This window comes from Dermacentor silvarum, chromosome 2 (genome assembly GCF_013339745.2).
Source record: "Dermacentor silvarum isolate Dsil-2018 chromosome 2, BIME_Dsil_1.4, whole genome shotgun sequence".
Classification (NCBI taxonomy): Eukaryota; Metazoa; Arthropoda; class Arachnida; order Ixodida; family Ixodidae; genus Dermacentor; species Dermacentor silvarum.
This window is the reverse complement of record NC_051155.1, coordinates 30,660,711-30,681,347: the sequence shown is the minus strand read 5'-3', so window position 1 is coordinate 30,681,347 and position 20,637 is coordinate 30,660,711. Positions and strand designations below refer to the sequence as shown.

General features: G+C 44.3%; 1 protein-coding gene across 3 annotated transcripts in view; it reads right to left on the bottom strand.

Moving 5' to 3' along the window:
* The window catches only part of LOC119441403 (leucine-rich repeat and calponin homology domain-containing protein), a 118,749-nt gene that overhangs the window by 93,508 nt on the left and 4,604 nt on the right, over nt 1-20,637 (bottom strand). For all 3 annotated transcript variants that reach the window (XM_037706026.2, XM_037706027.2, XM_037706028.2), the window contains exons 2-7: nt 18,785-18,929; nt 14,890-15,016; nt 11,837-12,079; nt 4,318-4,445; nt 3,204-3,327; nt 1,170-1,331 (exon numbers count right to left, since the gene is read on the bottom strand). In XM_037706026.2, the coding sequence (XP_037561954.1) occupies nt 1,170-1,331; nt 3,204-3,327; nt 4,318-4,445; nt 11,837-12,079; nt 14,890-15,016; nt 18,785-18,929 (929 nt within the window). The remainder of the gene's footprint in view (nt 1-1,169; nt 1,332-3,203; nt 3,328-4,317; nt 4,446-11,836; nt 12,080-14,889; nt 15,017-18,784; nt 18,930-20,637) is intronic.

Sequence of the window (20,637 nt, the reverse complement as noted above, 5' to 3'; positions counted from 1 at the left end):
ATACCATAATCAGACATTGTGAGCTACGATTATTGCTTGACAATCTTCCTAGGGCGGGCCAAAAACAGGCTTTTTCGATGAGAGATGACGTGTTCAACACATTCACTGTCCCTGTCCCTTGAGCTCCGCCGAGACACCACTAAAGGGGTCACAGGTATCCTAATGGAATGCAAAGGAATTCACCCAGTGAGACCCATAGGTAACGTACACCTTCCAGAAGTGCCTGAATTTAAAGTGGACGGAAGCATGAACCGATCAGCAGTCAAGATAAACAAGAGACGTTAGCGTATTGGTGGAAAAAAAATCAGGGAAGAGATTGATACGAGTGAATCCGTTACAGGCATACGTAGCTGTTCAAGGTAGAGTAGACGGAGAAGTTTTGAGGAAGAGAGAAAAAAAAAAAAACAGATCTACACAAAAATGCTAGAATGAAAAGCATGTAAGAGGGCATCTGAGTAACTCAAGGAAGCTAGGTGACTATTTGTCACCACCCAGTTGCCAAAGAGTATAGTATAAAATTGAAGAGGAACAATTCCTTTCTAAAGGTACTAATGCCAAACAACATGTTTATTAAAAAGAATTTGGAAAGAAATATCTAAACAAACATTTTGTAGAAAAAGAAGAAAAAGTTATATAAAAATGCCATTATTTTGAAGTTCTTCTGCACACAGGAAAACTTCCAAAAATTTTCAGAATATACACTTCCAACGAAAAGGACCTGTGCAATATTCCAGCAAATATAATCTTTCTATGTGAAAAAATTCTTGAAATATAAGAGAAAACGTTAATCCCAGTGACTAGCCCTAGCCCGATGCCAAGGTTGACTCCTGGCAGTCTTATTGCGCGAAACTCAACTGTGCCGAGTCACGCGAAATTTTGCGAAAGTGAAACTATCTTCGAAAATGATCGCCCGAGAATAATGCCCAAAGAAAACTCCGTATCCTCCTCAGACGATGATGATAAGTGAAGAGAACTCGTTTCTGAATTGATTCCTGAAATAAATATACCATTTCTCTTTTTGTTCATCTCGTGTTACATTCGCGGCTTTATTGTTAAAAATTTTGCGAACTGGAAAGTTCACCCTCGTGTTACACTCGTGGTTGCGTTAAATTTGAGTAAATGCGGTAATAAGGCTCAGCCTACTGTGACAATGCAGGGAGGCTACTCACCGCTCGAGGGCTGGGCTCGGGTCCCGTCTCAGAGCAGGGGCTCAGGGTGCTGGGTGTGGTGGTGCCGCCTGCTGCAGAAGACAGGCTCAGGTCCGAAAGGCGCTCGTGCCGCTGCTCCCGGGGCACTGCCCGCAGTGGCAGTTGCAAAGGATCCTCCGGTGCCTGCAGTCAACCAGTCAGTCTAGCAATCAGTCTGCGGGTCACAGCCTAGACATGCAGCCTAGACATGCAGTCGGGGCACAAAAAGCACAGTATCAACTTGGCTATACTGTTACAGCTTGCCTCCACGACAAACATTCGTGCCACACAAACAAAATCAACTCCAAGTGCTTCAAACTACCAATTTGACAGCCATGACATTTCAGATGTGTCCAAACATTGGAAGGCCTGGATTTCCAGTAGCACAACCTTAAGAGGGCATGCCATGTACAGCTGAATTTAGGAATAAATGTTCCCTATCGGTCAAAGCGACCAATGGTTTGCCGATGGTTTACCGATGGATACGGAACTTTTATTTCTAGGTTCAGCTGTCTAGGCGTAGGCTTGTGCTCTTTTTCGAGATTTTAATTATCTTTTTGTTTAGCCATTACGCATCAGCAGTTTTGGTTGTGATCACGTGTGCGGGGGTACATACATATGTGTTTCTTCGTAATAAAGTTCAGTTGCAAGTCAGAGCATGTCCTCTTCATTCCTTTTTAGTCTTTGTCTCTTGTCCACACTGTGCACATCGCTATGTAATTGCGCACTGTTTATGTGGTAAACAGGTAAATTAGTAACTTTTTTAGACACATGCATGATAACTCGCACCCCACCTTTACCCTTAAATTTTTAGAATTCTCAGTGCCAGCTATACACTCAAAAATGTGACGCTGTCTCACCTGCCAAGGTTTATTGCTTGCTATAATTTGCACTGCTTTCTAAAATCTGGATCGCCAGAAATGTGATGCGGGTGCTGCCATATTTAAACAGTATGCAGCCGAATCTAACAACCTTGCATATAAAGTGTGGGCAGACATTGAGGCTAAGGATTCTAAAAAAAAAAAAAAAAATTTTCCCTTGTTTTAAAATAAATATGGTACTCATCTCCTGACACTCTTGACCATTACCAAGATTTTGAGCACCAATCTCCTGACCAGGCCTCTTAAGCAGCGTGAAAGTGTTACCATGTTTCAAGGTGAAAGCTGATGTGCTTGCACTTCTTGTTGCAAATGTAGAGTGAATCAGCAAAACTGCTTTGGTGTTTCAGACAAGGATGCATACAGCGAGGGAACAAAAGCCACATACCCTACACAGGGTTTGTACAGAACATGTGACGCAAAATTCAAGGACCATTCAATGATTTCCAGGCTGCTGAAGGCCAAATTTTAAGGAGGTTGAAACAAACTTCACAAATACTTATAAACTAAAAATATATTCAAATCCTGTTCTCCTTAGCTGAAATTGTTAACAGCAAAGCAGCCACTTAACTGCACAAAGGCTTCAAGCTCTTCAGGTGGCTTTTCAAAGTCGAGTTTCCCATTGTAATGATGTCAATTGCCTTGTGGCACATCACATACGTCATTGAATGAGCGTTAGTAATGTCCGACTTCCCCCCAAAACACTCGTCCCATTAAGGTGAAATGGCTGAAACTTACTGTCCTCCAGACATTTCTAATCAAAAGAAAAAAGAAAAAAAGATGGTGGTACAGCTTGGCCACTTGATTGGGCTTCGTCTAGCATGGCTGGCCAGGCGATCTAAACAAGTCTGTCGTCAGTGGCCGTGGACATGCCAGACTGCAATCGCTTACTGAAATTTGCAAAACAGAATATATAGGATCGTTTCCTGATGAAGAGTGCCTATGGAATAGCACCGATGCAGAGTTTGTTACTCTGACTGTTCAGAAGTCCCCCCCCCCTCAACACCAGTTTTCAAGGAAATTAAGGAATGCACTTATTTTCAAGAAGCTTTAGGGGCCCGTGGATCTCTTATTCCTATTTCAAAGATTTCAAATAGGTGTACAAGCCCTGCCTAGAGAACAGCGACAGACTACATACCTCAAAGGACCAACGGCTGTCAGTGACATCTGAGGTGCTACAGTAACCAGAATCGATGGTGGTTGGTCGCTTGCCGCCTGCAGGCTCCGTGACATGGCCATTGTTAGCTGGACGTTGATCCACCCTGCAAACAACCACCGTTTGGCAGCGTCAACACCAGACAGCTGTCGCCAGCACAGAACTTTAGTGTTGTCCAGTGAAACGTTTCGTGAATAGGGAAGAAAGTTTTGTATAAATGCAAGGGCTGCATTCACGAAAATTCTCTTTCACAACTGCTTCTTGTGATTGGCCATCACTGTGACAATCATCTTATTATTGTGCTGATTGCTATCATGGCTGGCAGGCACTGGAAGGCTTGCCAATTAGGCAGCATAGTTAGGTAAGATGTTTTCTAAATACAGCTACCCAGATGTTCTAGCATAAAAAAGATAGCCCATGCATTGCTCCTGCTGGACTTTCAGGGCATTTATGGAGCAGATTACAGATCCTAATTATAATTTATCACAGTGCTTGTCAGAAAAGCTGTCCATGGACTGCCAGAAATGCTTGAGGCAGTTAAAGAAACTCCACAGTGAGGGCTTCAGAGACATGCCACTGATCGGCATTGTCTATCGAGCATACATATGGGAAAGAGAAAACAAAGATCTTAATTACAATATAAAAATAAAACAAAGTGCGCTACAGAGTGTTAAATTTGACTTTTTTTTTGCTTATGAACTTGCACAAAGTACTGGCAGCATCAATTTGTCTCTGTGAAGCCATGATTCTGTGTGAAGCCTAATGATTCGAATTGAAAAAAAAAAAAAAAAAATCTGAGTTCATCTATAGCCAAACTTTGTCATCTGAACCCTCATTTATGATACGCAATATTGTCTGCTATATAACCATAGAAGCTCAAGATGACATGGTTTGAGTAGTCTTCTTATGATAAAGCACACAGTTGTACAGAAAACGTGGATTTTTTAAAACATAATCAAGGGGTCCTAAATAACCTGCGAGAAGGATAAAAGGGTTCACGATGGTCAAAAGTTTGAAAGACGCTGCTCTGCTTTGTAAGACTTGGCAAAAACAATTCACTGGGAAGCCCCAGAGAATCTCTGGGTGCACTGCTCACGGTGTGCGGCTTCCTCCTCGGCGAGGCAGGCTCCCATCGGCATCCATGAGGTGTCCTCGCCTCCGGTCTTCCTTGACAGCTTCCAGCTCTAGGTACTTGAAGACGTGCACCTGACCTCGCCTGCAAAGCTGTGCACCACAACCTGCCATCGTAACATAGCCCAAACCTAAGCACCGCTGAAAAAAATTCACCGACAATTACGATACTCCCTAATGCGAAATTTGAGCGCAGCTCTATACATAATTTCATTTTGCAATATATTGGCTGGCGCGGACAATCTGTCTCGTGCGGCACGTTGGAAACGGAGCGAAGTGTGGCCAACTGCCTCGCTAATAAGGAGATCACGACTGGCAGCGCGTGGGTGACGCGTGGGCACGATTCACAGCAGCCGCCGCTGCAGACAGACCTCCGCTCATGCAGCGCTTTGTTTTCATGTGTGGTATCGTTGGACACACTCGCTTGAGCCATCAGTGAACAGACGACAGCGCGCTACTCTGTTGCCATCTTGTAGCGGTCATCGCCCGTCTTGTGGGGCTTCTCACGCTTTCATTGCACCCTCCTCTGCTCTCCTCCTTGCGCTCTCTTTGCTATAGCCGTGTTTCATTGCCCGCTGTGCTCCACATTCGCTCTTTCATTCTTCGCTGTGCTCGTTCGCTTGCTTACGCCAAGGGACAATGCTGACGCTCAATGCAGGAACGGGTGCCTAAAAGCTGCGCTTTAAAACAACCCTTCTCATTTTTATGCCAAGTCGGTCCTCATGAGCCATGCATTGTGCTGATAATCACAGCATAGTACAGTGGAATCTCGATGATACGATCACGGCTAATACGAATTTCCGGATGATACGAATTCTTCTGTGGTCCCGGCCGAGCCCCATTACTTTGCAACGTGATAGAGAACGGTTGTTACGAATCGATTTTTGAGTCGCGTTGGTTGATATGAATAAACGCCGCCCCACCGATGGCCGCGAAAGGAAACAGCGCGCAGTCACGCGCTTTCTCCCTTTCTTAAAGGGAAACTGAGACTTCCACCCAAATGTAGCAATTGCTACAATGGAAACCCAACCGGGTTCCTCGAAAGAAAGCCTCGCAGTTGAGGAAAAATTCGTCCTGGTCCGGGACTCGAACCCGGGACCACCTCCTTTCCGGGGCAGCCGCTCTGCGGTGGTCCCGGGTTCGAGTCCCAGACCAGGACGAATTTTTCCTCAACTGCGAGGCTTTCTTTCGAGGAACTCGGTTGGGTTTCCATTGTAGCAATTGCTACATTTGGGTGGAAGTCTCAGTTTCCCTTTAATTACTTATCTCCACCTAGCGGATTTCCGCTGAACTATTACATCAAACATTTCTCCCTTTCTATTTCGGTGCGCGGGCGCGGACACGGCGCCAGACAGCGCGGAGGCCGCAACTGGGCGCGAAGAGTTTGAAGCGGTGGCGCTTTTGTTGCTTTTCCCCACGCAGGCGTGGGGAAGCACGTCCACCGCAGCGAGCGAAGATTCGTGCGGTCTATCGCTTTAACGGAAACTGAGCGCCATAAGCACAGCGCATACAAAAGTCACAGCCGTGTGGAGATCGCTTGCAAGATACGGTGCGCGCGACAGCACCGAGAGCCGGCACAGGCGCAGAGTACAAGAACGCATTGGCAGAGTAGAAGCCCCCCCTCCCTCCCTCCGGCGCTGCCTTCCCGCTTTGCTTCTTTCGCGTGGGAAATTGCGTTGCCAGTTACCCTTGTGCCCGGTTGCAAGATACGCATTTGGTACCACAGCACAGCGTCGCCCCCCCCCCTCCCTCCCATACCCCAACGGCCTTTCGCGCGATGGTCGCGTTTTCTCTCCGCTGTGCGGTCGCTCTGCGTGAAGGCGCACGGCAACATTTTTATCGCCATTGGACTCGTGCTCCACGTCTCATGCTCCTCTTCCGCATCGCCCTCGTTGATCTCTTCTCCCATCGGTGGACGCACCTCGTTGAGAAGCGTGCTGCTACCACCCTTGTCGGCGAGATTTTCCCGCGAAAGCCGTATTATAACCGGTATTTCGTCTCACGCGGCTGCACTGTAAGCGGTATGCGTATACATGGAGTTCTATGGGAGGGTAAATGGGAGTCGGAAAAGGCCGCGTTGTAACCAGTTTATAAACAGTTACGTTATAAGTGGTGTATACTGTAAATGCTTTTTATGTGCAAGTGCCTGAGTGAGTTCACGTCTGACTCTTTAAATTAGCTAGTTTTATTTGCGTTTCGATGATACGAATTTCGGCTAATATGATTATTTTTCGTGACCCTGTGAGATTCGTATCATCGAGATTCCACTGTAGTTACACAGTAACTGCAACTGAGTTCTGCCCACTTGTGCATGTTGTCGCTTTGCCGTACGCATCACCGGCCTCGTGCGCATCTCCAGTGTCGGCACAGTCTCACTGTGTGCGATGGTGCGCTGTGCAGGGTGTGCAGCACAAAGGCAAGTGTGGCGAAGGTGCGGTGGCTCGCTTCCCCCCCCCCCCCCCTAGATTTTCCATTCCTTTAATTTTCGGCACAGACACCCAGTAGCCAGATTTAACTGTTATGGACAATAATGTGACATAGGAACATTACAGTAAGCAGTTTACTTTACCATAGAATTCACACAAACGTGTGGCAGCTGATCACTGTTAGATCTGAGTGTTGTTAAAACCAGTAATGCTATAAGTGGGTTTGACTGCCCGTCCTTCTGTCGAATTAAAATGGTTGGATATTTGCCCCATGATTTTTTTCATGCAAATCGGTTATAACAATTATTGGTTATAACAATAGGATTTTCTTGGCATTCCAATATTGTTATAAGTTGGCTCGACTGTATTCCAATCCATGTATTTTGGCTAGCTGGCTTATTCTACTGAAGGTGCAATAAATGCCCTTTTTGTGCTTACACTGAGTGTACTGTGTCCTGTGTTCCTAGAGCTTTCAAGAACCCACAATGTACATACACTTTGCCAGCAATCACAGATGATAGCATGACATGCACATTTTTATTAACCAGCTGTAGAAATGCAATGGGTATATAGTATAGTTTTGTGCTTAGATACAATGACGAGTAGTAAGCTTACAGTGTTTTTCTTCTTCACCATACGACTAAAAAATTGAAGACCGAAATGGTCAGAATATATCCTGTTCATTTCAGAACTATTCAAAGATAGCTACCATATTTACTCGCACATTGCTTGCACCACTGACTTTGGCCATCAAAAATTTTGTTTTTTTCCCTCAAGTAACTACTGCACCCAAGAAAATTGCTGCAGCAACAGTCATCAGCTTGTTCCATGTCAGTAATGACACCCACTTGAAGTACGTTGGGCCAGAGAAACAGTATTTATTGATTTAATGACTCTAGGTTCGGCCAGCATCTGCAAATAAAGGTCCTTTGCAGTTCCTGCTTGCGTAGAACATGTGCTCTTATTAAATGGTAAGCACTATTTGGAAGTGATATTTCTTTAAACTTGCACTGGTTAGCCTGAGAACTCCAATTTGCAGCTGCTTCATTTTTCTATTTAGCACCCAGAACATTCCCTCGGAAAAATTTATCCACATACTTATCGTACCTCCCAACTTTGCATTTACCTTCCGACAAAAAAAGTGCAAACGCTATGCGAGTAAATACGGTATTCAAAGACCTGAAACAATACAGTCAATGTCTGAGGGCCGCGAAAACGTCTGAAATATCGGGAAATCCGAAAAATTGAATGTGTGCCTTGTACTGCCCTCAAAGGCCTCAAATCACCACAGGCAGGTCTGAAATAGCTCTAAATTCCTGCCAGTACATTTATTAGGTGTATGGGTGCTCGTACTGGGATAGGAGACGGCGGGCGCTCGCGTGTATAAGTAAGGAATACATACCGTGTCCCGTGACAATTGCCCCTTCCTACTCACGATATGCTTAACCGCAATACTTTGCGTGTGCTTCACCGCATAAAACTGCTGTACTGTATTGAGGCGAAGCTGACTTTCGGGAACCGGCATTATGCAACACGTCGTACTTCCCAAGCTTCGAAGCTATTGGTGACGATTACAAAGGCGGAGTCAGCGCCATTGTTAACAACGGCAAATTGTTTCAATGAAAAACATTGCACTGAAAAGCAAGATGCTTGGCAGCGAACGTCAAAGTAGCTAGGCCTAGCGTTGCCACGGTGGAGGCTATGGCTGCCAGAGGATTTGCATGCGAGAGCGCAGATTCGGGGTGGCGAGATAATCGAAATGGCCGCAGTGGTGGCTTCGATTAATGCCGTTTCAGACCTGTGGTCGTGGCAAAAAGTCCGGAAAATCGGACGGCGAAAGTTTTTGCGTCTGAAATTTCAGACGTTCTTATGCATTGATTCTATGGGGTACGTAGTGGTGCTGCGAAGGCATCCGAATTACCGGGCATGTCCGAAAAATTGGGAGTCCGGAAAATTGGTCATTGGCTGTATTCATAAGTAGTTTGCTTCACTGCAGCTGGGTCACATAAGAGTCACAAGCTGGACATCAAGACTGATAACCAAGGCCTGAAGTGCTACTCAAAGTGGGAGACTATTAAAAGAGCCTCAAATCAACCTAAAACTGCTAAAGTTACAAGTTCAAGGAACAAATATTTAATCCTCAATGAATATACTGAAAAGTGGTTCCTCATATGCTGAAGGAGAAAGAAAGAGAAACTCGAGTGAACTCTGCACAAAACTTCATAAAAAAATTGTGAACTGTATGTTACTGCTTTGAAATATTTTCAGGAGCAAGATTTTTTTTTTTTTTTCAAATTAGGTAGACTGAGAAGTTGTGATGCAGAGCCGTAAGCTCCACAAGAATTATTTCTGGCTGTGATTTGAAAATGCCTACATTAACCTCAAAACTTTCTGCATCAAAATATTTTCCTTGTTAACTACAGTGCAGTCCACTTATAACGATATCGAGAAAAACGAGAAATCCGATCGTTATAACCGATTATCGCTATATCTGGACTGCGAAAAAAAAATGCCGAATATACCTTTGCAGTCCCGAAACCGAAACTTGCGATAAAAAATCGACGTCGTAGAAAGTAGGCCGTGAAAATGAAACATTTATTTATACCTCTAAATAGCGTCTCAATCGTTAGGCACGCGGAAATAAAAATCTGCACTTGCTTTCGCGGAGGTTTCGGATTCACAACCGCCGTGTGCATCGCGTCCATCTGCTGCGCGAACACTGGCGGCTAATGAGCGACTCGATCGACGATGTTGCACTTTGGTTTAACCTCGCGGTCGGTGTCAAAGGCGGGCCATTGTCAATCTCGTTGTCACTGCTGCTGCTGTCATCGCCTCCGTCGCACAACGCCGCCGCCTGTCGCACAACGCCGCCGCCTGTCGCGACAACGATCGCCCCGTCGGAGCTCTCTTCGCAGAACGAGGCAGCACCATTTTCACTCAGAAGCTCCTCCATCGAAGCACCACCTATTTCATCGTCAGTAGCGACGTGCTCCCAGAGTTCGGATACCACCTTGTTGGTTTCGCCCATGGGGGTTTCGTCGTGGCGCACGAAGCCTGCCTTTTCCGTTCATCGGCATGGACACTGCTTCTAGCCTTCATGATCGTGGTGCTCCCGGTTTTCATAATCGTCATATCCACAGCGCGAGCTCGTACTTCAAGTCTTGCAAAATTTGCAGCTTCGTCTCGAGAGACGCAGCTTTGCGCTCTGACGGCGCACCTCCCGCTGCTTCCGCGGTGCATAGGCCGCGCAGGCGCCGCTTGCTTATCGCTTTCTCCCCGCTCTTGCAAAATTAGTTTCGTCTCAAGGGGCGCACCTGCCGCTGCTTCCGTTGAGAGAGAGCGCGGCAGGGAGCGCAGGCGCCCCTCGCCAGAGGAGGCATTGCCTTCGCTTATCGCCTTTCTTCCGCCCTCTCCTCGCGCGACCGCCGGGGACGCGGGGGTGAAGCAGCTGGCGCCATCTTGTGCACACTGCACCAACTTGCGATGCTCTCCGAGGCTTTCGCAATCGGCGCGCGGGCGGGATGCGCTGCGCGGTAATGGCGGCAGATACGAACTCGCGTAGGCAAACTCTTCGCCCCGTCTCGGTTAAGGGCAACGTAGGAACGCAATTTTCACGATTATTCTGCATGAAAAGCACTGTCCAGAAGCAAAATTTCAATCGTTATATCCGATATGCGGTGAATAATATATCGTTATATATGGGTTTTTTTCTCATAGGCCCAATGCATAAGTTGATACTCTTAGGTCGACTCATCGTTATAACCGATATATCGTTATATGTGGTATCGTTATATGTGGACTGCACTGTACAGCATTTGTGTAGTTGACTTACAATTTATTTTCTGCAGAGATTGCTTATAGCTGCAAAGGTAAGATACCCAAAAATTGATGATTGTTTCTTTTTTTATGCTGTGCAATAAAGTCACCAAGTTTAACTGCTAACTGCTAAGTTCACTTCAGGTCACTATGCCTATTAAAGCTCAACCAAGTTCAATAAAGTTCACTTAAAACTAGTTGCTAACTTATCATGGGCCTAGCTATCAGAACTAAGGGTTATAGCAGGGTTCAGCATTTTTGGTTTTTATTTTCCTAATAATGTGTACTTTAGTTTTTATTACCAGCTGAAAATCTGGTTTACTTTGGCAAATATATTTTTCCAGATGAACTTTCACTGTCTTTTCCAGCAGATAATGTTCTGCGTTGAGCTTACTGTTTTTTTTTTAGGTATGTTTTGTGAATATCCAGTTCATTTATTTTGTTGACTGCCATACCTACCGTATGACTGCAAATCCTGGTCATAAAAACTATAGTTTCATCCAATACATGGATTAACAAATTTTTCGAGAAGTCTAGGAGAGGCACACGCAGAAAATAGTGATGTGACTATGCAGGATAATGAGTGAGTGCATTTAATAAACACACAATGAGAGTTCACTTGTAACATTAGAGGGGTACAGAGGTCCAACAAATAATACAGAAAATAATGACTAGGTAGATACGACAACACTTTTTATCAGTTCCCAGTTGATCGACCGCAGTGGCCACAGCGCATGGGCCAGGGCTTGCCCCAACTACGAGTAACACCCTGCCCCTACCTCCTCACCACTGCTTGTTTTCATTGCACCAGCAGGCAAAGCAGACACAAGTAAGAAGAAAACAGACTGCTTGCATGCCAAGCTGACAGATGACTCTGACCTCGGCAGGCTTCTTTGCATCAGAATGCACATAGGCTTGCAGCTGTGAGTCAGTCGGTGTGTTAGCACTCTGGTAAATCTCCTTTCAGTTACCTTCTCCAGTTAAAACTGAATTGCAGATAAATAACTGCATGCTTATGACATTATGTTTTTGTTTAAACCGACAACGTTGAGCCCTAGTTAGAAGAATTGGACCTGCCGTTTACCATAAAAAGGGTCATTACTGGAAATAAGGTGGCTGTCATTTAAGGGGGTCAGCCTGCTTGTTTACTGACATGGTGTGCACGTGTCCCCACGGTGGTTTCAGATCTCTGCTGGCCAGATTCATGTATAAATCCACACAGGAATAAAGTGGCAGACTTACAAAAGCAGGCGGGGACACCAGTGGATTCCCGTCGACCAGCAGGTGGCGCAGGGAGTTCATGAGGCGCAGCAGGGGAGGCAGACGTGCCAGCTGGTTCTCGGACACGTCCAGATGCCAAAGTCGCAGCCGGCACAGCTCGGCTGGTAGCTCGGACAGCCGGTTGCGGCGCACACGCAGCGACCGCAGAGCCTGCAGCTCCCCGATGCCAGGTGGGAGCTGTGACAGCTCATTGCAGCTCACGTCCTGCATAAAGTGCAAGCTTCAAAAGGCAGCCTCGCCATTTGACTGACAATTACACGTGTAAATAGCTGTATGTACCTCATTTTGGCTAATAAAAAATAGGGGCAAAGCTTTTCTGATTCGCCCTCGTAATTGCTTGATATCCCGTCACTGTGAGTCTGAATTCCTCAATTTGTCAGCATGTTTCATATGGCTGAACAGGCTGAATTGTGTTATCTTTCACATCACGTGTGAAAGATAACACAATTCAGCCTGTTCAGGTACAATACATGAAGTGGTATACATTACTTTCACAAAAATTGGAATTTACATGCAGCTAATTAACGTGATTCAAAAGTAAACTTTGAAAATGATTAACTTGTTGAAATTATGCAATTTCAAATAAGTATTGTTGCTGTCATATCTGCTTAGCAGAATTTCTGAGAATAGCCTCATTCTTAAGATATTTAGTCTCGAAATATGTGCTAAAACATGCATTATATATGCATATTTGTTGCAAATATGTTGCAGTAATATTCCAGACACTTAGAGGGAGGTTTTCAAGAAATTGCTAACACAAAAGCCAATATATTTCCTATCACATTTTGGAAGTATATATATGACACAATGAAGTAGCGTTAGTCTTGGGATTTCTGCTAAGCAGGCATGACTTCAATGCTGCCAATTTCCAAAATGTCAACTTGTAACATAAATTGAATAGTTAGTAAGTCAATTAGCCAATATTTTCAATTCGCTACCTGTACACTGCCATTTATCATGGAAGCAATGTCCACATCTTCAGATAATTGACCTGAAGAGGCTGAATTGCACTTTTACAAACAATTCAAAAACATAAATGCATTCTATCTGAAAAGACTAGGGGTGTGTGAATATTCGAGAAGTTCGAATATTATGGAATATTATATACTTTTTAAATTCGTATTCGATTCAAAAAATAGATATTCGAAAATGTTCAAATATTCGGTTGGAGACACATATTCGAATCAAATCGAATATAGTGCTGGCTTTGCGGGAGCAAACACGGTTCTAACTAAGAACCCGATCTAATCTACGAATATTGGGGCGATTCTGTGCCGATTTCGTGGTGCTAGCAAAAGTTCACCTGTAAAGCATACTTAGCCACTAGACGTCTGAACTTTGCAGAAAAGCAAGCCTCTCAGTAGCAAGGAGTACGGGTTTGCGGACGGCGAGGGTGCACATTTTTTTTTTTTAACGTCACCTCCACTTCTGAGTTAATTGCTTGACGGCAAGTGCGATGAGCGACGACTGGCACAGGGCCAAACCGTGGTGGCTATCAATGCGATTATCGATGGTGACTACGCAGTTACGAAGGCATGCGGCCGACATGGAGTTACGCGCGGCGGTAAACGCAAGAATAAAGACTTTAAAGCAGAAATAAGCAAGAAGCATTGCTGTCATTCATGTACGATTTACACTGACGACTATGGCGATGGGGACTCTGCCGCTTCGTTTCGGTTGGGCACGAGCGCAGTTTTTGCTCTTTTGCGTCGCACATTTGCTGCGCTCAGCACTCTCCGAGCGCAGAGTTGTTCGAATTAACCAATGTGCAGCCAAATGTGTCCAAATTAGTGAGAGTTTGATTACATGCCTGCAGCGACCAGAGGACGAGTCTGAATTATCCAATTTTTGGAATTAACGAGGGTCGAATTAACAAGGTTTTATTGTATTACATACCTGCCGAGCTAGAAAACTTCATAAATTCATAAGTTCATAAATTTCATGTGGAGGGGGAGGGGCGATGGCACACATCTTCAAAAACTTTGCCCTTAGCACACACTTTCTTAGCATACATACGGGCTTCACTAACCAAGATCTCACTTTAGATGCAGCACACAAGTACCCGTAAACTTAGAACAGCAGAGACTCATAAGCAACACATTGTTTTTGGATCACACTGACGGCTTCAGCAGTTTGCTGTCGCCGATTTCACTTGCTTTGGGAACTATACTGAATAAACTTGCTTGAAGAAAGTACCCGTCTGAGATGTGGCGTTTTGTGCCACCCCGTCTTTGAATGCCTTTAAAGCTTTTTCAAAGCTAAATTTATTTTCTGACAACAGAAGACAAGTCTGTTGTCAGCGTCTAGTCTAGTTGTAGAGCGCCTGGCTCTGCTGCGAGAGGTTGTGGGTTCGATTCCCCCCACCGCCAAGTACCCACTGGTTCAAATGGGCACAAGCGTACCCCGGCCTGGCGTTTGGCAATCTTCAGAGCTAATACGCTTTGGAAAGGAGCCTGCGGCCTAAATTCCTGTCGAAACCCTTGCGAGCACAAAAAATCAAGATTTGGGCCGCTTTCATGGCGGCAATTTCCCGTGTGGCGCCCCAGACGCCCCTATTGAGGTGGGAATGCCTTCAGGTTAGGGACAAACACGCCTTTCCAAGCATTGAGGTCCCATAATGGCCGAGCGAGCTCGTATATATTTTACCGGTAGGTACCCGGCGGCAGCACTTGCCTCCCACAGCCACGGCGGATGCACTTCAGCAAAGCTGTCTGTGGTTAGACAAGAGGCACCCAGAGACTACGCATGAAATCTCTACTGGGCCCCCTTCTGAGATGTCTGAACCCCCAGAAGAAGCCTCTCTACCTATTAGAAAAATATGATGGGTTCCCGGCAGCACTGGATTTGAATTCAGTAGCTCCCGCATACAAGACAGATGCTCTAACCGCTAGACAATGCCGCGGCTGAAACATGCACATTCTGCTGTCTGTTTCACCAGTCCCGTCATCCTTGCTGTTTCACCGTAAAGAGGGGAGAGGGTTTAACTCGCAACCTTTGTAACCTCTGCTACTCACCAGGTCCATGAGCGAGCGCATCCTGCCCAATTCCTCTGGCAGCTCCGCTAGCCGGTTGTTGGACACCAGCAACACTGCCAGGGGCAACTGGCAGACTGCCATTGGAAGTGCACTCAGCTGGTTCCGGCTGCATGAAGAAAAAGAAAGGAACACTGAACTCTTCTGTGAACATAAGCACAGCGATTGGGGGCCCTGGTAGGCGCACAGTTAGCAAGTTCAGCCCTTGTGCTATAGGCGAACCATATTCATAAATGTATTCAATCTGTTGTTTAGGACAAATATATCTGCCAATACAACACTAAGCTGCACTAATGGTATGCTGACCCATCAGTTCATGTGTACAGCAGATAGACTAGAAGAGCGAAGTTGTACTTGGCACTGATAACAAGAGGCTTCTGTTTAACAATGCTAAAGCTGAATTAAGGAGCGAATTAGTGCCAGAAACAAAAAGGATTAAATTTCTCAGAGATTTCGAGGATTGCATCTACATCTGCTGCAGAAACAACAAAAAATTGACAGTGTGTAACACCTTTGCCATTAACAGCTCAATTCCTTAAAGTTTAATGCCATTCGTGCAGTGCGACATGGACATACCCAATGGCATTAAAAGTTAATTCCACTTGCAGTAAAATGCAGCAAGGTTCTTGCCACTTATACGGCCATGAAATGCGTACTCTACCCCTGAAATTTGCAGTTGCAGCTGCACATGAAAAATAGATTTCTGAAGTAAACTGAAATAAGTTTTCAGCGGAATTTCATGAACTTTTACCTGCTAAATAATGTTCTTTTATAAGACTATGACTGATAAACAAACTCACTGCTTTCAATACACCTATCATCATTATCATCACAGTGTTTCATTAAAAATGAACGCATAGAAGCAACTTCGGATATAATGCCATTCAGAAGCTTAAGGTGCTATCCTGAACAAAATAGGTTAATGGCATTAACCTGTAGAGCACATGAGGGAGAGAGAGACAACGAGATGTTGTTCCAGCACCGGAGCTCGAACTCCCAACTGATGTTTTATTTCTTCAGTTCCCAGCTAACTAAGCTCCCGCGCTGCTCGTGGCATCGCCTGACCACGTCTTCTTTCCCAGGGACGATCGTGTCAATGTCACTACATAACCTTGCTCGTGTCACCACAATTACAAATTGGACCCCTAGTAATTGCTAGATCAGCTTTTCTGTGAACTTTAAACAACTTACGCACTCCTCAAGGCCTTCATGGTGCAAATACTGTTTTATTGAATATCCTTTATATTTAAATATATTTAAAATTTTAATTTCATTTTAAAAATTTCATTATGGGATTTTACGTGCAAAACCACGACCTGGTTATGAGGCACGCCATAGTGGGGGACTCCAGAATAATTTCGACCACCTGGGGTTCTTTAAGGTGCACCTAAATCTAAGTACATGGGTGTTTTTGCATTTTGCCTCCATCGAAATGTGGCCAACATGATTGGGATTGATCCTGCGACCTCGTGCTTAGCAGCCTAACGCCATAGCCACTAAGCACCCACGGCAGGTTCCTTTATATTTCATATAATTTCTGCAGCCCTGCAAATTCTAAGGTACGTTTTACTGGTTAATTTGAGCAGGCTACTGCATCCCTACTCACGGAGTTGTGCGAGACCCGCGGCTGTGCCGCAGGAGTTCTCAACAACTATGCACATACTCGTGAAGCCTTGAACAATATGACTCCCGACAGTGCTTGCTCGGTGTCTATGCACATGTCGGGCTGGTGCTGTGCCTTTTTGCAGATTGCTACCATAAAAACGGCAGACCAGCTTGGCCCAGGGTGCACTTAGATGTGATCCTGAAGAAAATGTGTGTCATTTGTGCTATAGAAGAAAAAAAAAAAATACAGCATATCGAACGAGTTGAAATTTATATACGGCGAAGCTTTGTGTGAGTGCATAAAGATTCGAAACACGAGTGTACACACGCATGCACACACACACACACACACACACACACAGCAAATTATACTGCCCCCACCACTGCTGCGTGCAAATGCATGGAGGCGAGTGGAGGCGAGGCGGTGTGCTGCAAAGAACCCAGCTTCGAGCATGCTCCGCTGTGATTGGTGGGCCTATTCGGCAAGGGAAAAGCCAGGCAGCAGCTCGCACGGTCACGAAACCCAGTGAGGTTCGCAAAGAAAAGTTTTGCATTAAAAAACGGAAGCCACAAAAACCGACATCTGTCAAAAAACAGGAGCAAGGAGTGCTGACAAGATGAGGTCATTGTACGAATACATGTTGCTTCAAGGAATACTGAGTTGCTAGGTGCCAAATAATTAATATTAAATGATATGCAAGCTACACAAATGCTGATTGCACAAATGATTTATAGTCCTTGTTGGACATACTCTGCATAAAAAATTATTTAGAAATGTATAATTAACTATGCAATATTTATTAAGTGCAACTTCTGGCTTCGGTTCTTACAGTTATTTAAAATTTTGAAAGTCCTATGCTACGGCAAGTCTTATTTGTATGACATCTAGACACAGCTTGTGCTCCAAGATATCCATCCTAAAGTGTTCCAATCAGTGTGGCCAATTTCACATCCCCAGAGTGACGGAACTCGTAGCACAGTCATTTCTTTTTTGCAGGTGACTAAGGCAGTGCAACTGTTATCACCTCCGGCCTGCTTTCAGACGAGCAAGCAACATGCTATGACCTGCATCACTTTGGAGCATGTCTTTGCATTGACACTCCCATTTCAGAATGCAATATTAGCCATGCAAAGTAACAAACATGGGGATGAATATTTATCATAAAAGACAAGTCTCGTCGTGTTCGTACACCTTACATGTAAAATTTTATGAAGTTACAATATACTTTCCGACTATAACTTTCCATGCACAAGGACGAGGATCCTTAACGCACCTGTGCAAGCAGCATTTGCAGAGGGTCTTATATGTGAAAAGTTTTAACTTTGAAGGCACAGTAAATGTAAGCTTATGACTTCGAATGCATGTGCTGAGATGACGGCCCCTATGCACAAGATGCCTACGTTAAAAATTCCACGAGGGTGTGCAAAGGTGAGCCAGTCGGTGAGCAAACAAAGCAGCATGAACACTATACTTCTACATCATGCACGTTTTCTGCAGTGGGCACCACAGACAACGCTTGGCTTTCACTGAGTGCCACAATAACCATTTCTACAACAAGCGTGTGGTTTGCCAGCTGAGAACATGACCGCGAGTGCTGCGATTTACTGAACCTAGCATTCTTGTAACAATGGGTGCTTAAATTAACCGCGTTAGAGCTTACTTTCTGACGCAAGACGCACCATTCCTTGCGATAGCAGCAGCCTTAAAGATTTCCCGTGCACAGGCATCATCGTTTACCGTAACAAGCGTCATTGAATGCTACTATGACGCTTGTGCACGGGAAATCTTTGAGGCTGCTGCTATCGCGAGGAATGGTGCGTCTTGCATCAGCACACTGTCTTTGGTCTTGTCTGAGGCAGAACTAATATATCTTAATAACCGCAATAATTCGGGGGAAATCTAATCAGTGTCTCACTCTTTTTTTGGCCATGTGCAGTGATCTTCCTTTCTTTTTTCTTCAGCTATATATTTCTGTTTCTTTCTGAATAAAGGATTCAGTCGTCAGTCAGTGCTGGTGTGTGTCTCCCTTCTTGTCTGTGGTGCTTTTTTTTTGCGCTGTTCCCTTATCGGCTATATATAGCTATAATATTTTTCTTGTAAGTGCATTTCTACTGGCTCAACACATGCTCAATATTGCAAGATATCAATACTGAAATCACATGCGCACGCACGCTTGGTCTGAGTTGTAAATAAAAATAAACATGGAAGCGATTAATGCCGTAGCATCCGGCTGTCTAAAATAAACTGCATTTGCAACACAAAGGCACTGACCTGAGGTCAAGGTACGTTAGGGACTGCAATGCAGCCACGGAAGGTGGTACAACACGCAGCACATTGCTGTGGCAGTCCAGGCGTTCAAGCAGCACCAGGCCACACAGCTCGGTGGGAAGCTCGCTCAGCCGGTTCTTTGACAAGTCTGCACAGAGAACACCGAGGACTGCAACTAGTGCAATACAACACAACACACTTCTTTTGCTTTCTTTATCACACAGCGAGTTCCGTGGTCAGTCTAAGCACACAGTGCTTGTTAGGTGACCAGGCAGTGGTGGAACATCTTCATACATAAAAAGCATACAACAGTAAGCTTGTTATATTGCTTACAAACTAAATCACTACATTGTAAATGTGTAGCGCTTTGTACCGGCACAATCACACACTGACATTATTTACATTTGCAAAACAATTTAATGAACTGGTAAATGTGTAGCGAATTTGTAAGGCAATAAGAGAGAAATAAACGGGCAATTAAAAACCATGATAAATGTGTAGCATTTTAAAATGCTACAATAACACATTAACATTATTCACAAAACAAACGAAGCGAACGATTGAAAAGCAACTACAGTTCACTGATAGCTGCCGAAACGTATACACCACTTCCTCATTTCTTTCATCACTTTTCGTTTCGTGCTTGTGTTATATAGGTCGACAGTGAGGTCATTAAATAATTTTGGCACGTAGTAATTAGGAGTTTCATCACCATAGTTGGTAAACACTCGCGGCTCAACATATCTTTCCGTTTTTCTTAGTCTAACTTATTAATCGGTACCTTATATTCATGAGTCTAGTGGTGCTTCGTGAGCAGGATGTGCCTGAGAGAACTACTGTCATAGTTAAGCAGTGTGACTGGCTATTTTGTCTGAAAAAATATTTGTTACTACAACAGATGAATAAAGTGGTCTTTAAAGTCATAAATATCAATAAAAAGGTTGGTCTGAGGAGAGAACCTTGTGGAATACCCAACTGCATGTGGGCTCAAAACCATGTCACTAACAAATGCTGTTTGTCTACAAGTTAGAGATTTGCTCCTATCCATGTCTCTGTTATTGGGACCTTTGAAGTATTATGACTAAATAAAGAAGGAGAATTATTTTTAAGAATAGGTTGATGTTTCGAAAGCAATCTAGGGTGGGATAACCAATCAAATGTTTTTGTTTTTTTTTAATCAAGAAATGTTATACAAACCTGCATATGTCCAATACTGATGCAAAATTATTGACCATTTTAAGCAGCTAGGCAGTAGTGGATACTGCTAAGCAGAAACCATTTCCGGCCATTAAACCATTATCAGTTATTCATAAATGCTATTATCAGTTATTATCACAAAGTTATTAGTAAAGTTATTATCAGAAACCATTATCAGTTATTCTCAATAAAAGTAGACATGCTAAAAATGGTGTTTGAGTGCTTTTGCTCTGGTACATAGAAACAAATTGGCCTGTAGGAAGAAGTAAGCAACTTATCATATGCTTCAGGTATGCAAGTCATTTTTGAGTATTTCTAATTACTAGAAAGTTCTACACGTGACAATGACTACTTAAATGTTGAGCACAGAAATTTAGTATACCATTCGGCATAACAAGAAAGAAAAGCTCTGGAGATGCCATCAACTCCAGTTCACCATTTAATGTATGAATTGAATAGCATCGTTAGAACCCCCTCTTAGTAAATACAGATATTTTCTAGGGGTGGCACTCCATCAAAACACTGCAAAACATGGAACACCCCCATCACGGGTAAAGCCTCAACAATTACATTCTATTTACAAGAAACCCTTTCAAAAGCATACTTGCATAATAGTCATTCACTTATAAGGCTATGCACAACACGAGAGCGGCTGAAGA